General features: G+C 48.0%; 1 protein-coding gene across 1 annotated transcript in view; it reads right to left on the bottom strand.

The window, feature by feature from the left end:
* Positions 1–2,978: 2,978 nt before the first annotated feature.
* The window catches only part of LOC144610447 (serine protease HTRA1-like), a 35,443-nt gene continuing 24,297 nt past the window's right edge, over positions 2,979–14,124 (bottom strand). Inside the window, exons 5-9 of the mRNA XM_078429124.1 lie at positions 13,321–13,353; positions 12,352–12,466; positions 8,177–8,231; positions 5,970–6,065; positions 2,979–3,284 (exon numbers count right to left, since the gene is read on the bottom strand). Of these exons, the coding sequence (XP_078285250.1) occupies positions 3,119–3,284; positions 5,970–6,065; positions 8,177–8,231; positions 12,352–12,466; positions 13,321–13,353 (465 nt within the window). The 3' untranslated portion in view covers positions 2,979–3,118. The remainder of the gene's footprint in view (positions 3,285–5,969; positions 6,066–8,176; positions 8,232–12,351; positions 12,467–13,320; positions 13,354–14,124) is intronic.

Genomic DNA, 14,124 nt, shown 5'->3' with positions numbered 1-14,124 from the left:
TCCCCTGACTCCGCTATCTTTAAGAGCTCTATCTAACTCTCTTGAAAACATCCAAAGAATTGGCCTCCACTGCCTTCTGAGGCAGAGAATTCCACAGATTCACAACGCTCTGAGTGAAAAAGTTTTTCCTCATCTCCGTTCTAAATGGCCTACCCCTTATTCTTAAACTGTGGCCCCTGGTTCTGGACTCCCCCAACATCGGGAACATATTTCCTGCCTCTAGCGTGTCCAATCCCTTATGCACCAATGCAGGAGAGGTTTGGGCCCAGCGGGTCCACTTGGTCTAGTATCGAATCTAAAACAGCAACTAAACATAATTCAAATATGAACATTGATTTCTCTAATTTCAAGTCACTCCTGCATTCCCTCTCCTCCCATCTCTAACCCCCCCCCCCCCCAATCCCCCACCTTAGTCTTAGCAGTTTCGCTGTTCACACCGTTCTGTTCCTCTCATTAGCATGTCCTCCCCAGCCAACAATGGGCCATTATGGACTCCACTCTTCCTGAGGTTATCTGTAGCCAGCGGCCCTGATTTCTGTCCTTTTCTCGCCTCCAATTTCTTCCCTCCCACCCTCCCAACGTACAGCCTGCTGCCTTACCTGCTCAGTTACTCCAGCATTTTGTGTCTATCTTTGGTATAAATCAGCATCTTCACGAAAATGTGGGCAGGACTAGAGGGTGTGAGCTATAGGCAGAGGTTGAGTAGGCTGGGACTCTATTCCTTAGAGCGCAGGAGGATGAGTGGTGATCTTATAGAGGTGTATAAGATCATGAGAGGAATAGATCGGGTAGATACACAGAGTCTCTTGCCCGGAGTAGGTGAATCGAGGACCAGAGGACATAGGTTTAAGGTGAAGGGGAAAGGATTTAATAGGAATCTGAAGGGTAACTTTTTCAAACAAAGGGTGGTGTATGTACGGAACAAGCTGCCAGAGGAGGTAGTTGAGGCTGGGACTATGCCAACATTTAAGAAGCAGTTAGACAGGTGGATAGGACAGGTTTGGAGAGATATGGACCAAATGCTGGCAGGTGGGACTAGTGTAGCTGGGACATGTTGGCTGGTGTGGGCAAGTTGGGCCGAAGGGCCTGTTTCCACACTGTATCACTCTATGACTATCTGCAATTCCTTCCTAAACGTAATTAAAATATTGTGATATCTCATAACTATGAAAGTTAAATCTTCACCTCGTAGAAACAATGATCTGGTTAATGCATAGAAGGACTTAAAGTGCTAGTGTTACTCAGCGGACCAGGTAGCACCCCTGAAGAACATGGATAGATGATGTTTCGGGTCGAGACCCTTTCTCCCCCAAACCCTCCCCCCTCTCTCTTTCTTACCCCCTCCCCACCTTTCCTCCTCTGTTCTCCACCTGGATTCTTGCTATTGAGGGCGTGCAGCGTAGGTTTACGAGGTTAATTCCCGGAATGGCGGGACTCATATGTTGAAAGACTGGAGCGACTAGGCTTGTATACACTGGAATTTAGAAGGATGAGAGGGGATCTTATCGAAACGTATAAGATTATTAAGGGGTTGGACACGTTAGAGGCAGGAAACATGTTCCCAATGTTGGGGGAGTCCAGAACAAGGGGCCACAGTTGAAGAATAAGGGGTAGGCCATTTAGAACTGAGACGAGGAAAAACGTTTTCAGTCAGAGAGTTGTGAATCTGTGGAATTCTCTGCCTCAGAAGGCAGTGGAGGCCAATTCTCTGAATGCATTCAAGAGAGAGCTAGATAGAGCTCTTAAGGATAGCTGAGTCAGGGGGTATGGGGAGGAGGCAGGAATGGGGTACTGATTGAGAATGATCAGAATGATCAGCCATTGAATGGCGGTGCTGGCTCGAAGGGCCGAATGGCCTCCTCCTGCACCTATTGTCTATTGACTCCCACCTATTTCTCCCCTCCACCCCACCTCCTGACCTATTACCCACCATGCAGGTCCTGCCTCTCCCACCTTTTCCAACTTCCTTCTCCTGCCTCCCACTAAAATCAGTCAAAAGAAGGGTCTCGACCCGAAGCGTCACCTGTCCATGTTCTCCAGATATGTTGCCTGACCCGCTGAGGTACTCCAGCATGGTGTCCTTTTAAATCTATGCCTACACTGGAATAGGGACGAGTAACGTTACATAGGGACAAATGGTATCATATCATATCATATCATATATATACAGCCGGAAACAGGCCTTTTCGGCCCACCAAGTCCGTGCCGCCCAGCGATCCCCGCACATTAACACTATCCTACACCCACTAAGGACAATTTTTACATTTACCCAGCCAATTAACCTACATACCTGTACGTCTTTGGAGTGTGGGAGGAAACCGAAGATCTCGGAGGAAACCCACGCAGGTCACGGGGAGAACGTACAAACTCCTTACAGTGCAGCACCCGTAGTCAGGATCGAACCTGAGTCTCCGGCGCTGCATTCGCTGTAAAGCAGCAGCTCTACCGCTGCGCTACCGTGAGCATTGACAAGAGGCTCTGCCAGACAAGGCTGTATTGTAGGAGAGGTTTAGCTTAGATACCGCATGGAAACCTGCCCTGCTTTGACCCCCCGAGCTGAGCGATTCCCCAGTTCACATTAGCTCCATGTTATCCCACTTTCTTATCCATCCCTTACAAATGAGGGGCATTTTGTTTTTAAAACAGAGGCCAATTAATCTACAACCCCACGTGTCATTGGGGTGTGGGAGGATACGGTGGTGGAGGGGGCGAAACCCACTGGGAAAACATGTAAACACCACACAGGCAGCACCGGCGGTCACGATAGAACCTGAATGTCTGGCGCTGTGAGGCAGTAACTCTACCAGCTGCTCCACCGTGCCGCCTGAACCTAAGTTGTCTGTGGTTTGTCAGTCTTTCGACTCTCTGTCTTTCTGGATTTCAGTTCTTAAAAACGAGTGTATTCAACGTGAATTTTTTTTCTGAGAGATTGATCATTTTCCAGAGACCTTCAAGCAGATGTGACTGTATAGTTCACGTTTTTATTTTTAACTACAAAGCCCTTAACAGTGACAATTAACATTTAAACTTTTTCATCGGGTCTACTTATTGACAAAATATTCATTTATATCTGGTTACGCTGATGTGTGATTAAACATGTTTGAAAAACAATTCTGTCCTATTCAATGACGTCTGGTACTACGGTGACCATCAAGTCTTCGTTTCCACGCCGCACGACAAGGGTCAAAGTGTCGTTGCTTTTAATTGCGTCACTAACTTCTTCAGAGGACGTGATTGTATTTCCATTGATGCTGATGATAATATCGCGGTCCTTTAAGCCGGCACTGAAACGAGAATTTCGCCAGGTCAGTCATGCTTTAGTGAGAGCCAAAATGGCCACCGGTCTCAGAGGTTCCAAATGCATCGGTGCAAACCAGAGACAACAGGAAGAATTATTGCTGATGATTAAAAGCGTGTGCGACCAGACTCAGGACCAAAACGCAGGCTCGCCGATCGTTTCAATGAACACCTCCTCTCAGTCCGCCTAAATCTACCTGATTTCCCGGTTTAGTTTAGTTTAGTTTAGAGATACAGCGCGAAAACAGGCCCTTCGGCCCACCGGGTCCGCGCCGACCAGCGATCCCCGCACATTAACACCACCCTACACCCACTAGGGACAATTTTTACATTTACCGAGCCAATTAACCTACAAACCACTACGTCTTTGGAGTGTGGGAGGAATCCGAAGATCTTGGAGAAAACCCACGCAGATCACGGGGAGAATGTACAAACTCCGTACAGACAGCCACCGTAGTCGGGATGGAACCCGGGTCTCCGGCGCTGCATTCGCTGTAAGGCAGCAACTCTACCGCTGTGCCACCGTGACCATCGGTTGCTAAACACTTTCATTCCCCCTTCCATTCCCACACTGACCTTTCTGCCTGGGCCTCCTCCATTGTCAGAGTGAGGCCCAGCGCAAATTGGAGAAATAGCACCTCATATATCACTTGGGCAGCTTACACCCCAGCGGTATGAACATTGACCTCTAACTTCAAGTAACCCTTGCTTTCCCTCTCTCTCCATCCCTCTCCCCTTCCCAGTTCTCCCACCAGTCTGACTGTCCCCCTGATTACATTTTATTTATGTGTGCTTCGTTGTCACCTTCTAGCTAACAAAGATCTATTCTACATTTACCTTGAGCTGCTTCCTCTTTGATGTCTCATTTTCATACCGTACACTTCCTTATCTCTGTGCCTCCCTCTTCCCTGACTCTCAGTCTGAAGAAGGGTCTCGACCCGAAACGTCACCCATTCCTTCTCTCCCGAGATGCTGCCTGGCCCGCTGAGTTACTCCAACTTTCTGTGTCTATCTTCAGGAACAATTATTTTCCACTCTGTTATCAGGCTTCTGAAACGTCCTTCCATAGTTAAGGTGCTGTCTGATTCACCTCTACCCCAATGTGACCTTGACCCAATTTTTCTTTGTCTCCGGACCTGCTGCACTCCAATGCTGAGGACTACATTCTGCACTCTGTATCTTCCCCTCTACTCTACCTATTGTACTTGAGTTTGGCTTGATTATATTTATGGAGAGTGTTATGTGATTTGATTAGATCGCATTGAAAACCATTGCTTTTTATTATGCCTCAGTACACTTGATAATAATAAACCTAAACTCACTTAAGAAAATATTTCCTCTTAAATACATTTACTGTTCCTTTTTTATAGTCAAGATAAGACTTTTCTTTGCCTTCCATCACAGTGAGGGTGTGCCTGGAGGAATCATTGTGATGGTTGTCTGTGTTAAACGTGTGTGGTTGTGTGTTGTGTTCTTTAGTGTTTGTGACAATTTCATTCAATTCATTTTGAATGGCAATAAAAGCAATTTGATTTTGATTTGATTTGAAGTGGTGGTGGAATAATGAGCCATTTAAAAATATATTGCTTAGGTAGAAATCATTATTTACTAATGGTTTAGTGGGTGAACACAATCATTGGGGATGCAAAGGAGCTTTGAAGATATTAAAAGTGACAAATGGTTGCTCCTGTGTTAGATTTTTCAGGGGAATCAAATTGTCGACTCAAACTAAGACAATGAGCAATTCAGATTAGAGTGTCACCCAACATACATCTGTTGTTTTTAACCCATTCATTCCTGGGATAGTTCTCATAAACGTCCTCTGATCGCAAAATGGCGGCGCTGCCCCAGCAGCTGTGGCTCGCCTGCAGTCTGTTATCTTTTGTGTTTTTTGTTGTTTTTGGTCTTACTTGTAGTGTTTAGATGTGATGTAGTGTTTTTTGTGGTTGTGTACTATGTTATGGGCGGGGGGGACTGTAAAATTGTCTCTTCCGTACGGAGACGCGACCTTTGTTTTCTGGGTGGTGTCTCCGTTCCCGCTGCGGCCTACCATCGGCCAAACACTTGGAGCTGGCGGCCTCCAGCTGGGACCACCTGGGGCTCTGGTTCGCAGAGCCCGCCGACCAGACTCACCATCTGCAGAGCTGGCTGCCTTTGGAGGCTGTGGATAAAGGGGGTTGGGGGGGATGGAGAGAGGGAAGGGGAAGTGGGGAGGGGCAAGGGAGGGAGAGAGGGGGGAGGGGGGTAGGAGAGGGTGCTGCACCAATGCAGGAGAGGTTTGGGCCCCAACGGGTCCACTTGGTCTGGTATTTTACAAATGCGCTCTCAATATCTAGCCTTTGTAGACTTTAGAGATACTGGCCCTTCGACCCATCGAATCCGTGCCGACCAGCGATCCCAGTACACGAGCACTATCCTACACACACTGGAGGCAATTTGCAATTTTGCCAAAGCCAATTAACCTACAAACCCGCACGTCTTTGGAGTGTGGGAGGAAACCGGAGCACCTGGAGAATGCCCACGTGGTCACAGGGGGGAACATACAAACTCCGTACAGACGGCACCCGTGGTCAGGATGGAACCCGGGCCTCTGGCGCCGTGAGGCAGCAGCTCTACCGCTGCGCCGGTACACACCGGTCTATTCGGCCGCCGGTTGAACTGTGATCCCTTACCTTTCCGCTGGCGTTGCTGGAATGACTTCAAATATGTAAACCCCGGCAGATATATCGGGGAAGTCTTTGTCGCGCATTTTCAGGTCAAGCAAGAGACTGCAATGGAATGGGTATCGATTAATAGTCTGCAAACTGCACACATCGAAACCTCACCACTCCAATCCAGGACTGTTTGGATGTAATAACCAACCAGGATATAATATCTGAAGAAAAGCTCGACCCGAACACAAGGGTCCCAACCCAAAACATCACCCGTCCATGTTCTCCAGAGATGCTGCCTGACCCGCTGAGTTACTCCAGCATTCTGGGTCTGTTGTAGGTTCCATGTTTCTACATTTTGACTGCTCCACTGCAGAATCTCCTCCAAGTACGCCTGCTTTGAAGAGGTTCTCCTTCTCTCTCGCACAGAAAGCTCACCTATCCACGTTCTCCAGAGATGCTGCCTGACCTGCTGAGTTCACCCCAGCACTTTGTGTCATTTTGTATAATATCCAAGTTTTGTAATGCAAGGAAACGGGATGAAATGATTATCGAAGGGAATAAAGTATTCCGCTTAGTCATAGAGTCATACAGGGCAGAAACAGGCCCTTCAGCCCAACTTGCACATGCTAACCAACATGCCCATCTACACTAGGCCCACCTGCCTGTGTTTGGGCCTCATCCCTCTAAACCTGTCCTATCCATGTACCTGTCAAAATGTTTCTTAACAGTTCTGATTGTATTTGCCTTAAACACTGTGGTCAGATCTGCCTTAAACATTGTGGTCGTACCTAGAGTCATAGAATCATAGAGTGTGGAAACAGGCCCTTCGGCCCCATTTGCCCACACCGGCCAACATTTCCCAGGTACACAAGTCCCACCTGCCCGCGTTTGGCCCACACCTTAAACAATGTGGTAGTTCCTGCCTTAAACATTGTGGTAGTTCCTGCCTTAAACATTATGGTAGCACCTGCCTTAAACATTGTGGTAGTACCTGCTTTAAACATTGTTATTGTACCTGCCTTAAACATTGTGGTAGTACCTGCCTTAAACATTGTGGTAGTACCTGCCTTAAACATTATGGTAGCACCTGCCTTAAACATTGTGGTAGTACCTGCCTTAAACATTGTTATTGTACCTGCCTTAAACATTGTGGTAGTACCTGCCTTAAACATTGTGGTATTACCTGCCTTAAACATTGTTATTGTACCTGCCTTAAACATTGTGGTAGTACCTGCCTTAAACATTGTGGTAGTACCTGCCTTAAACATTGTTATTGTACCTGCCTTAAACATTATGGTAGTACCTGCCTTAAACATTGTGGTAGTACCTGCCTTAAACATTGTGGTATTACCTGCCTTAAACATTGTTATTGTACCTGCCTTAAACATTATGGTAGTACCTGCCTTAAACATTGTGGTAGTACCTGCCTTAAACATTATGGTAGTACCTGCCTTAAACATTGTGGTAGTACCTGCCTTAAACATTATGGTAGTACCTGCCTTAAATATTGTGGTAGCACCTGCCTTAAACATTGTGGTAGTGCCTGCCAAAACTTCCCAGCTAACTGGCAGTGATTTAGCCTTCTCCCAGCTCACGTTCCCACTAGCCCTAAGTAGCAGCGGTTAGGATCTACTTGACCCGTCTTGTTGACTGAAATTATCCGTGTTAGTTTAAGTACAAAATTCAGCAGCTCATTGATATTGTGTAGGAAGGGACTGCAGATGCTGGTTTAAACTGACGATAGACACAAATTGCTGGTGTAACTCAGTGGGGCAGGCAGCATCTCTGAAAAGAAGGAATGGGTGAAGTTTTGGGTCGAGGCCCTTGTTCAGTCTGAAGAACCCCCCCAGGGGGTATGGGGAGAAGGCAGGAACGGGGTACTGATTGAGAATGATCAGCCATGATCACATTGAATGGCGGTGCTGGCTCGAAGGGCTGAATGGCCTCCTCCTGCACCTATTGTCTATTGTTTATTGTCACCTATTCCTTCTCTCCAGAGATGCTGCCTGTCCCGCTGAGTTACTCCAGCATCTATCTTCGGTGTAAACCAGCACCTGCAGTTCTCTTGTTGGTGTGGGAGGAAGCTAGAAGACCCGGGGGAAACCCATACAGGTATAGTGAGAATGTGCAAACTTCTCTCAGGTAGCACTGGACAGGATTGAACTGGACTGTGAGGCAATGGTACCACCTGCTGTACCTTAAAGAAAGTGAATGCCAGCAGTTACCTTGGAGTAAGTGCAACCATCCGTATCCCCATATATCTCTTACGTGTTGTGGTTCCTGTTGGTTAAAAAAAAAATAGAATGAATTAAATCTTTGCGCATGAAGGCTTGTGTCTGCATTTGGTGTTCGATAATAGTGGTGGAGGTTTTTAGTTTAGTTTAGAGATACAGCGCGGAAACAGGCCCTTTCGGCCCACCAGGTCCGCGCCGACCAGCGATCCCCGCACAGTAACACCATCCTACACCCACTAGGGACAATTTTTACATTTACCAAGCCAATTAACCTACACACCTTTGAAGTGTGGAAGGAAACCCTCAGAAGGCAGTGGAGGCCAGTTCGTTGGATGCTTTCAAGAGAGAGCTGGATAGAGCTCTTAAGGATAGCGGAGTGAGGGGGTATGGGGAGAAGGCAGGAACGGGGTACTGATTGAGAGTGATCAGCCATGATCGCATTGAATGGCGGTGCTGGCTCGAAGGGCTGAATGGCCTACTCCTGCACCTATTGTCTATTGTCTATTGTCTATTGAAACCGAAGATCTCGGAGAAAACCCACGCAGGTCACGGGGAGAACGTACAAACTCCGTACAGACAGCACCCGTAGTCGGGATCGAACCCGGGTCTCTGGCACGGCATTCGCTGTAAGGCGGCAACTCTACCGCTGCACCACCATGCCACTGGTTGTAACATCCCGTTTCCCTTCTCAGACCAACATGCCCCATTTACACTAGTCCCTGTGTTTGGCCCATATCCCTCTGAACCTGTCCTATCCATGTACCTGTCTAAATGTTTGTTAACCGTTCTGACAGCACCTGCCTTAAACGTTGTGGCAGTACCTGCCTTCTGCACAAATTCAATTCTGTCACCCACTTCAGTCGGACAAAGAATGGGTCGACTGGGCTTGTATTCACTGGAATTTAGAAGGATGAGAGGGGATCTTATAGAAACATATAAAATTCTTAAGGAGTTGGACAGGCTAGATGCAGGAAAAATGTCCCTGATGTTGGGGGAGTCCAGAACCAGGGGTCACAGTTTAAGAGTAAGGGGTCGGCCATTTAGGACTGAGATGAGGAAAAACCTTTTAAACCCAGAGAGTTGTAAACCTGTGGAATTCTCTGCCACAGAATGTATTCAAGAGAGAGTTAGATATGGGTCTGAGGGCTAACAGAATCAAGGGTTGTGGGGAGAAAGCAGGAACGGGGTACTGATTTTGGATGATCAGCCATGATCATATAGAATGGCGGTGCTGGCTCGAAGGGCCGAATGGTCTACTCCTGCACCTGTTTTCTATGTTTCTATTACTCCAGGGAGTAGATTTAGATTTAGAGATACAGCGCGGAAACAGGCCCATCGGCCCACCGGGTCCGCGCCGCCCAGTGATCCCCGCACATTAACACTATCCTACACACACACGAGGGACAATTTTTTACATTTGCCCAGCCAATTAATCTACATACCTGTACGTCTTTGGAGTGTGGGAGGAAACCGAAGATCTCGGGGAAAACCCATGCAGGTCACGGGAAGAACGTACAAACTCCATACAGACGGTGCCCATAGTCAGGATCGAACCTGAGTCTCCGGCGCTGCATTCCCTGTAAGGCGGCAACTCTACCGCTGCGCCAATGTGCCGCCCCAGAGTATTTGACTCTGCGGGTGGGATATTGCAACCATGCTGGTACCATCGCAAGCTCTACACAAACACAATTTTCAGCCGGGGTCCCTGTTCATTCGCAACGTTATCATATCATATCATATCATATATATACAGCCGGAAACAGGCCTTTTCGGCCCACCAAGTCCGTGCCGCCCAGCGATCCCCGTACATTAACACTATCCTACACCCACTAGGGACAATTTTTACATTTACCCAGCCAATTAACCTTCATACCAACGTTAGTTCCAAGTCTGTCCCTCTCCCTAAACGTCAGCATCCACCCTTCTCATAGCTGTCTTGATAAGTTTCTTCACATAAAAATCAGACTATTGAATGGTCCTCCCATAAGATAGGGTGTAGTCCGATCTTCCATCCTACCCTGTTGTGGACCCTGCACTTTTTCTCTGAAACTATCATGCTATAATAGTTTAGTTATGATATTAATATATCTTTGCACAAATATTGTGGGCCGAAGGGCCTGTTCCTGAGCTTAGTTTGGTTTAGTTTCAGTTTACAGCATGGAAACAGGCCCTTCGGCCCACCGACCAGCAATCCCACACACACACACACTCAGGACAATTTACAATTATACCAAGCCGATTAATCTACAAACCTGCACGTCTTTGGCTTATGGAAGGAAACTGAAGATCTCGGAGAAAATCTACACACATCATGAGGAGAACGTACAAACTCCATACAGACAAGCACCCATAGTCAGGATTGAACCTGGGTATCTGGCACTGTCAGTACTGCTGTCCATTATATTCTGCATTCTGGCATTTTTATCCTTTCACTGCCTGTTGTACGGGTGTCTGTCTAGATTGTTTAGTTTAGTTTAGTCTGTCTAAACTCATTTAGTTTAGTTTAGAGATACAGCATGGAAACAGGCCCTTCGGCCCACCGAGTCCGTGCCAACCAGCGATCCCCGCACACTAACACTATTCTACACACACTGGGGACAATTTTTACATTTACCAAGCCAATTAACCTACAAACCTGCACGTCTTTGGAGTGTGGGAGGAAACCGAAGATCTCGGAGAAAACCCACGCAGGTCACGGGGAGAAAGTACAAACTCCGTACAGACGGCACCCGTAGTCGGGATCGAACCCGGGTCTCCGGCGCTGCATTCGCTGTAAGGCAGCAACTCTACCGCTGCGCCACCGTGAGCACCCCAAATATATAGAGTAACTTGACTGGATAGTGTGAAAAACAAATATTGTTCATTGATCCTCGGCACAGGTGACAAGAATAAACCAATACCAATACTCAACTCTTCCCACCCTCTGAGCTGGTACAAGATCGGTAATCCTGTACAGGCAAAGAGTTAAACCCTGGACCTGCCAACAGCATGGATTCACGGCTCACAAGTGTCCCGGCAAAGGCAGCGAACATGGTTTAATTTTGTGATACAGCGTGGAAACAGGCCTTTTGACCCACCAAATCTGGTTTAGGAACAGCTCTGCCCAGGACAGGAAGGCCCTGCAGAGAGTAGTGCGTTCGGCAGAACGCACCATGGGAACTACACTCGCCCCCCTGCAGGACCTATACATCAGGAGGTGTAGATCGAGAGCAAGCAAGATTATGAGGGACCCCTGCCACCCCAGTAACGGACTGTTCCAGCTGCTACGGTCAGGCAAACGCCTCCGCTGTCACGCTGTGAAAACGGAGAGGATGAGACGGAGTTTATTCCCACAGGCCATCAGGACTGTTAACTATTATAACTCCAGGGACTAAATTTTGTCTTCTCTGAATTAACTTTTATTTATATGCTGTAACTGTAATTCTTTTTTGTGCACAATCCGCAGGCATTGCCACTTTCATTTCACTGCACATCGTGTATGTGTATGTGACAAATAATCTTGACTTGACTTGACCAGACCAAGTACCTGCCGATCATCAGTCTCCCTCCCATGCACTAGTTCCACCCTGGACACTCGCGACAAATTACAGAAGCCAATGAACCTACGAACCCGCGCTTCTTTTGGGTGGGTCTGCATTGAAGGGGGTAACTCTGCATTCTGCGGCGTGTCAGAAACATCAGCGGAAACGCACAGCAGGAGGAGGTCTTTCAGAATCTAAACCAGCTGATGTTCCCCCGTCCCCCACCCCCTCCCTCACCAAGCAGTGCCCTTGAATTCATACTGAGAGGAACAGCGAGTGGTGAAACCATCCAGCGGCTAGTTAGGGCGGCACGGTGGCACAGCGGTAGAGTTGCTGCCTTACAGCGAATGCAGCGCCGGAGACCCAGGTTCGATCCCGACCACGGGTGCCGTCTGTACGGTGTTTATACGTTCTCCCCGTGACCCGCGTGGGTTTTCTCCGAGATCTTCGGTTTCCTCCCACACTCCAAAGACGTGCAGGTATTTAGGTTAATTGACTGGGTAATATGTAAAAATTGTCCCTAGTGGGTGTGGGACAGTGTTAGTGTGCGGGGATCGCTGGGCGGCGCGGACCCGGTGGGCCGAAGGGCCTGTTTCCACGCTGTATCTCTAAATCTAAAAGTCTCGGTAACTTGGTGCCTCGTACCTTTCAGCTGACGGTCGTGGGACTCTGCGAGGAACTGCTGGATCCTGTTGGCGGGGATGGCGAACGATATGCCAGCGGTCACCTTGAGAGTGTTGATACCAATCACCTCCCCATCCTGCAGAACACAGTAGCACAGAACAGGACACATTGGTTTGGTTTGGTTCTGGTGTGGTTCAGCTTTAGTTTAGCTTTAGTTTTGTTTATTGCCACGTGCGCCGAGGTACAGTGAAAAGCTTCTGTTGCGTGCTAACTAGGCGGCAGAAAGACAGTACGTGATTACAATCGAGCCGTTCACAGTCTACAGATACAGGATAAAGGGAATAACCTGAATAATGTTTAGTCTCGGGTGAAGACCAGTAAAGTCTGATTAAAGATCGTCCGAGGTAGATAGTAGCTCAGCACTGCTCTCTGGTTGTGGTAGGATGGTTCAGTTGCCTGACAACAGCTGGGAAGAAACTGTCCCTGAATCTGGAGGTGTGCGTTTTCACACTTCTGTACCTTTTGCCCGATGGGAGAGGGGAGAAGAGGGAGTGGCCGGGGTGAGACTTGTCCTTGATGATGCTGCTGGCCTTGCCGAGGCAGCGTGAGGTGTAGATGGAGTCAATGGGAGGGAGGTTGGTTTGTGTGACGGTCTGGGCTGCGTCCACTATTCTCTGCAATTTCTAGCGGTCTTGGATGGAGCTGTTCCCAAACCAGGCCGTGATGCGTCCCGATAAAATGCTTTCTACGGCGCATCTGTTGAAGTTGGTGAGAGTTGTCGGGGACGTGCCGAACTTCCTACGCCTTCTAAGGAAATAGAGGCGTTGGTGTGCTTACGTGGCCATTGCTTCAGTGTGGGCAAGTTGGGCCGAAGGGCCAGTTTCCACACTGTATGACTGATTAATCTAAAAAGGCTACAATGGGTCTTCAAAACGTAAACCAGTTAAGTTACTCCCTGCAAACTTGAACATGTATTGAAAGGGAACTCACCAGATTGACAAGTGGTCCTCCCGAGTTTCCGTACTGTAGTAAAAATGAGACAAGTTTCATGATTTGAGTAATTTTTCTTGAGGGAGGGAGGGAGGAGGGGTGGGGAGGGGGGGAGAGGGGAGGAGGGCGTTGTGGGGGGGAGAGGGTCTAGTATCACACAAAACCTTTCCTGTCCAAATTCCTTTTAAATGTTATTGTACATGCCTCATTGACCTCCTCCAGCAGCTCGTTCCATGTACCCAACACCCTCCATGTGGAAAAGTTACTTCTCAGGTTCTTATTAAATCTTTCCCACCTTTCCTCCAGTCTTTGATTCCCCCCATGGATAAAATACTCCGTACATCGATGCCGACTATTCCCCTTGTGATCTTCGAAACCCTCGAGACCTGGCAACATCCTCATAAGTCTTCTCTGTACCCTGTGCAGCCTGATAACAGGAGTTAGCTCTGAAGGTCAGGGGGCATTTTGAGGTGGATAATGAGAGCCAGCAACATCAACATCCCAGCAGTAAATTCAAGACCAGTTCCATTTTTAGCTTGAAGACGGACACAAAATGCTGGAGTAACTCAACGGGTCAGGCAGCATTTCTGGTGAAAAGGAATAGGTGACGTTTCGGGTCGAGGCCCTTCTTCAGACTGAGTGTCCGGGGAAAGGGGTACAAGAGACAAAAATGGAACTGCGAAAAATGGTTGGAAGATATGCAAAGGAAGGGCGATAATCAAGGAAATGTGGAGCCCACAATGGTCCATTGTTGGCTGTGGGATAGGTGACTACGAGTTATACAGACAGAGGAACTCAACAGGA

This window comes from Rhinoraja longicauda, chromosome 36 (genome assembly GCF_053455715.1).
Source record: "Rhinoraja longicauda isolate Sanriku21f chromosome 36, sRhiLon1.1, whole genome shotgun sequence".
Taxonomy (NCBI): domain Eukaryota; kingdom Metazoa; phylum Chordata; class Chondrichthyes; order Rajiformes; family Arhynchobatidae; genus Rhinoraja; species Rhinoraja longicauda.
This window is presented reverse-complemented; position numbering and strand designations above follow the sequence as displayed.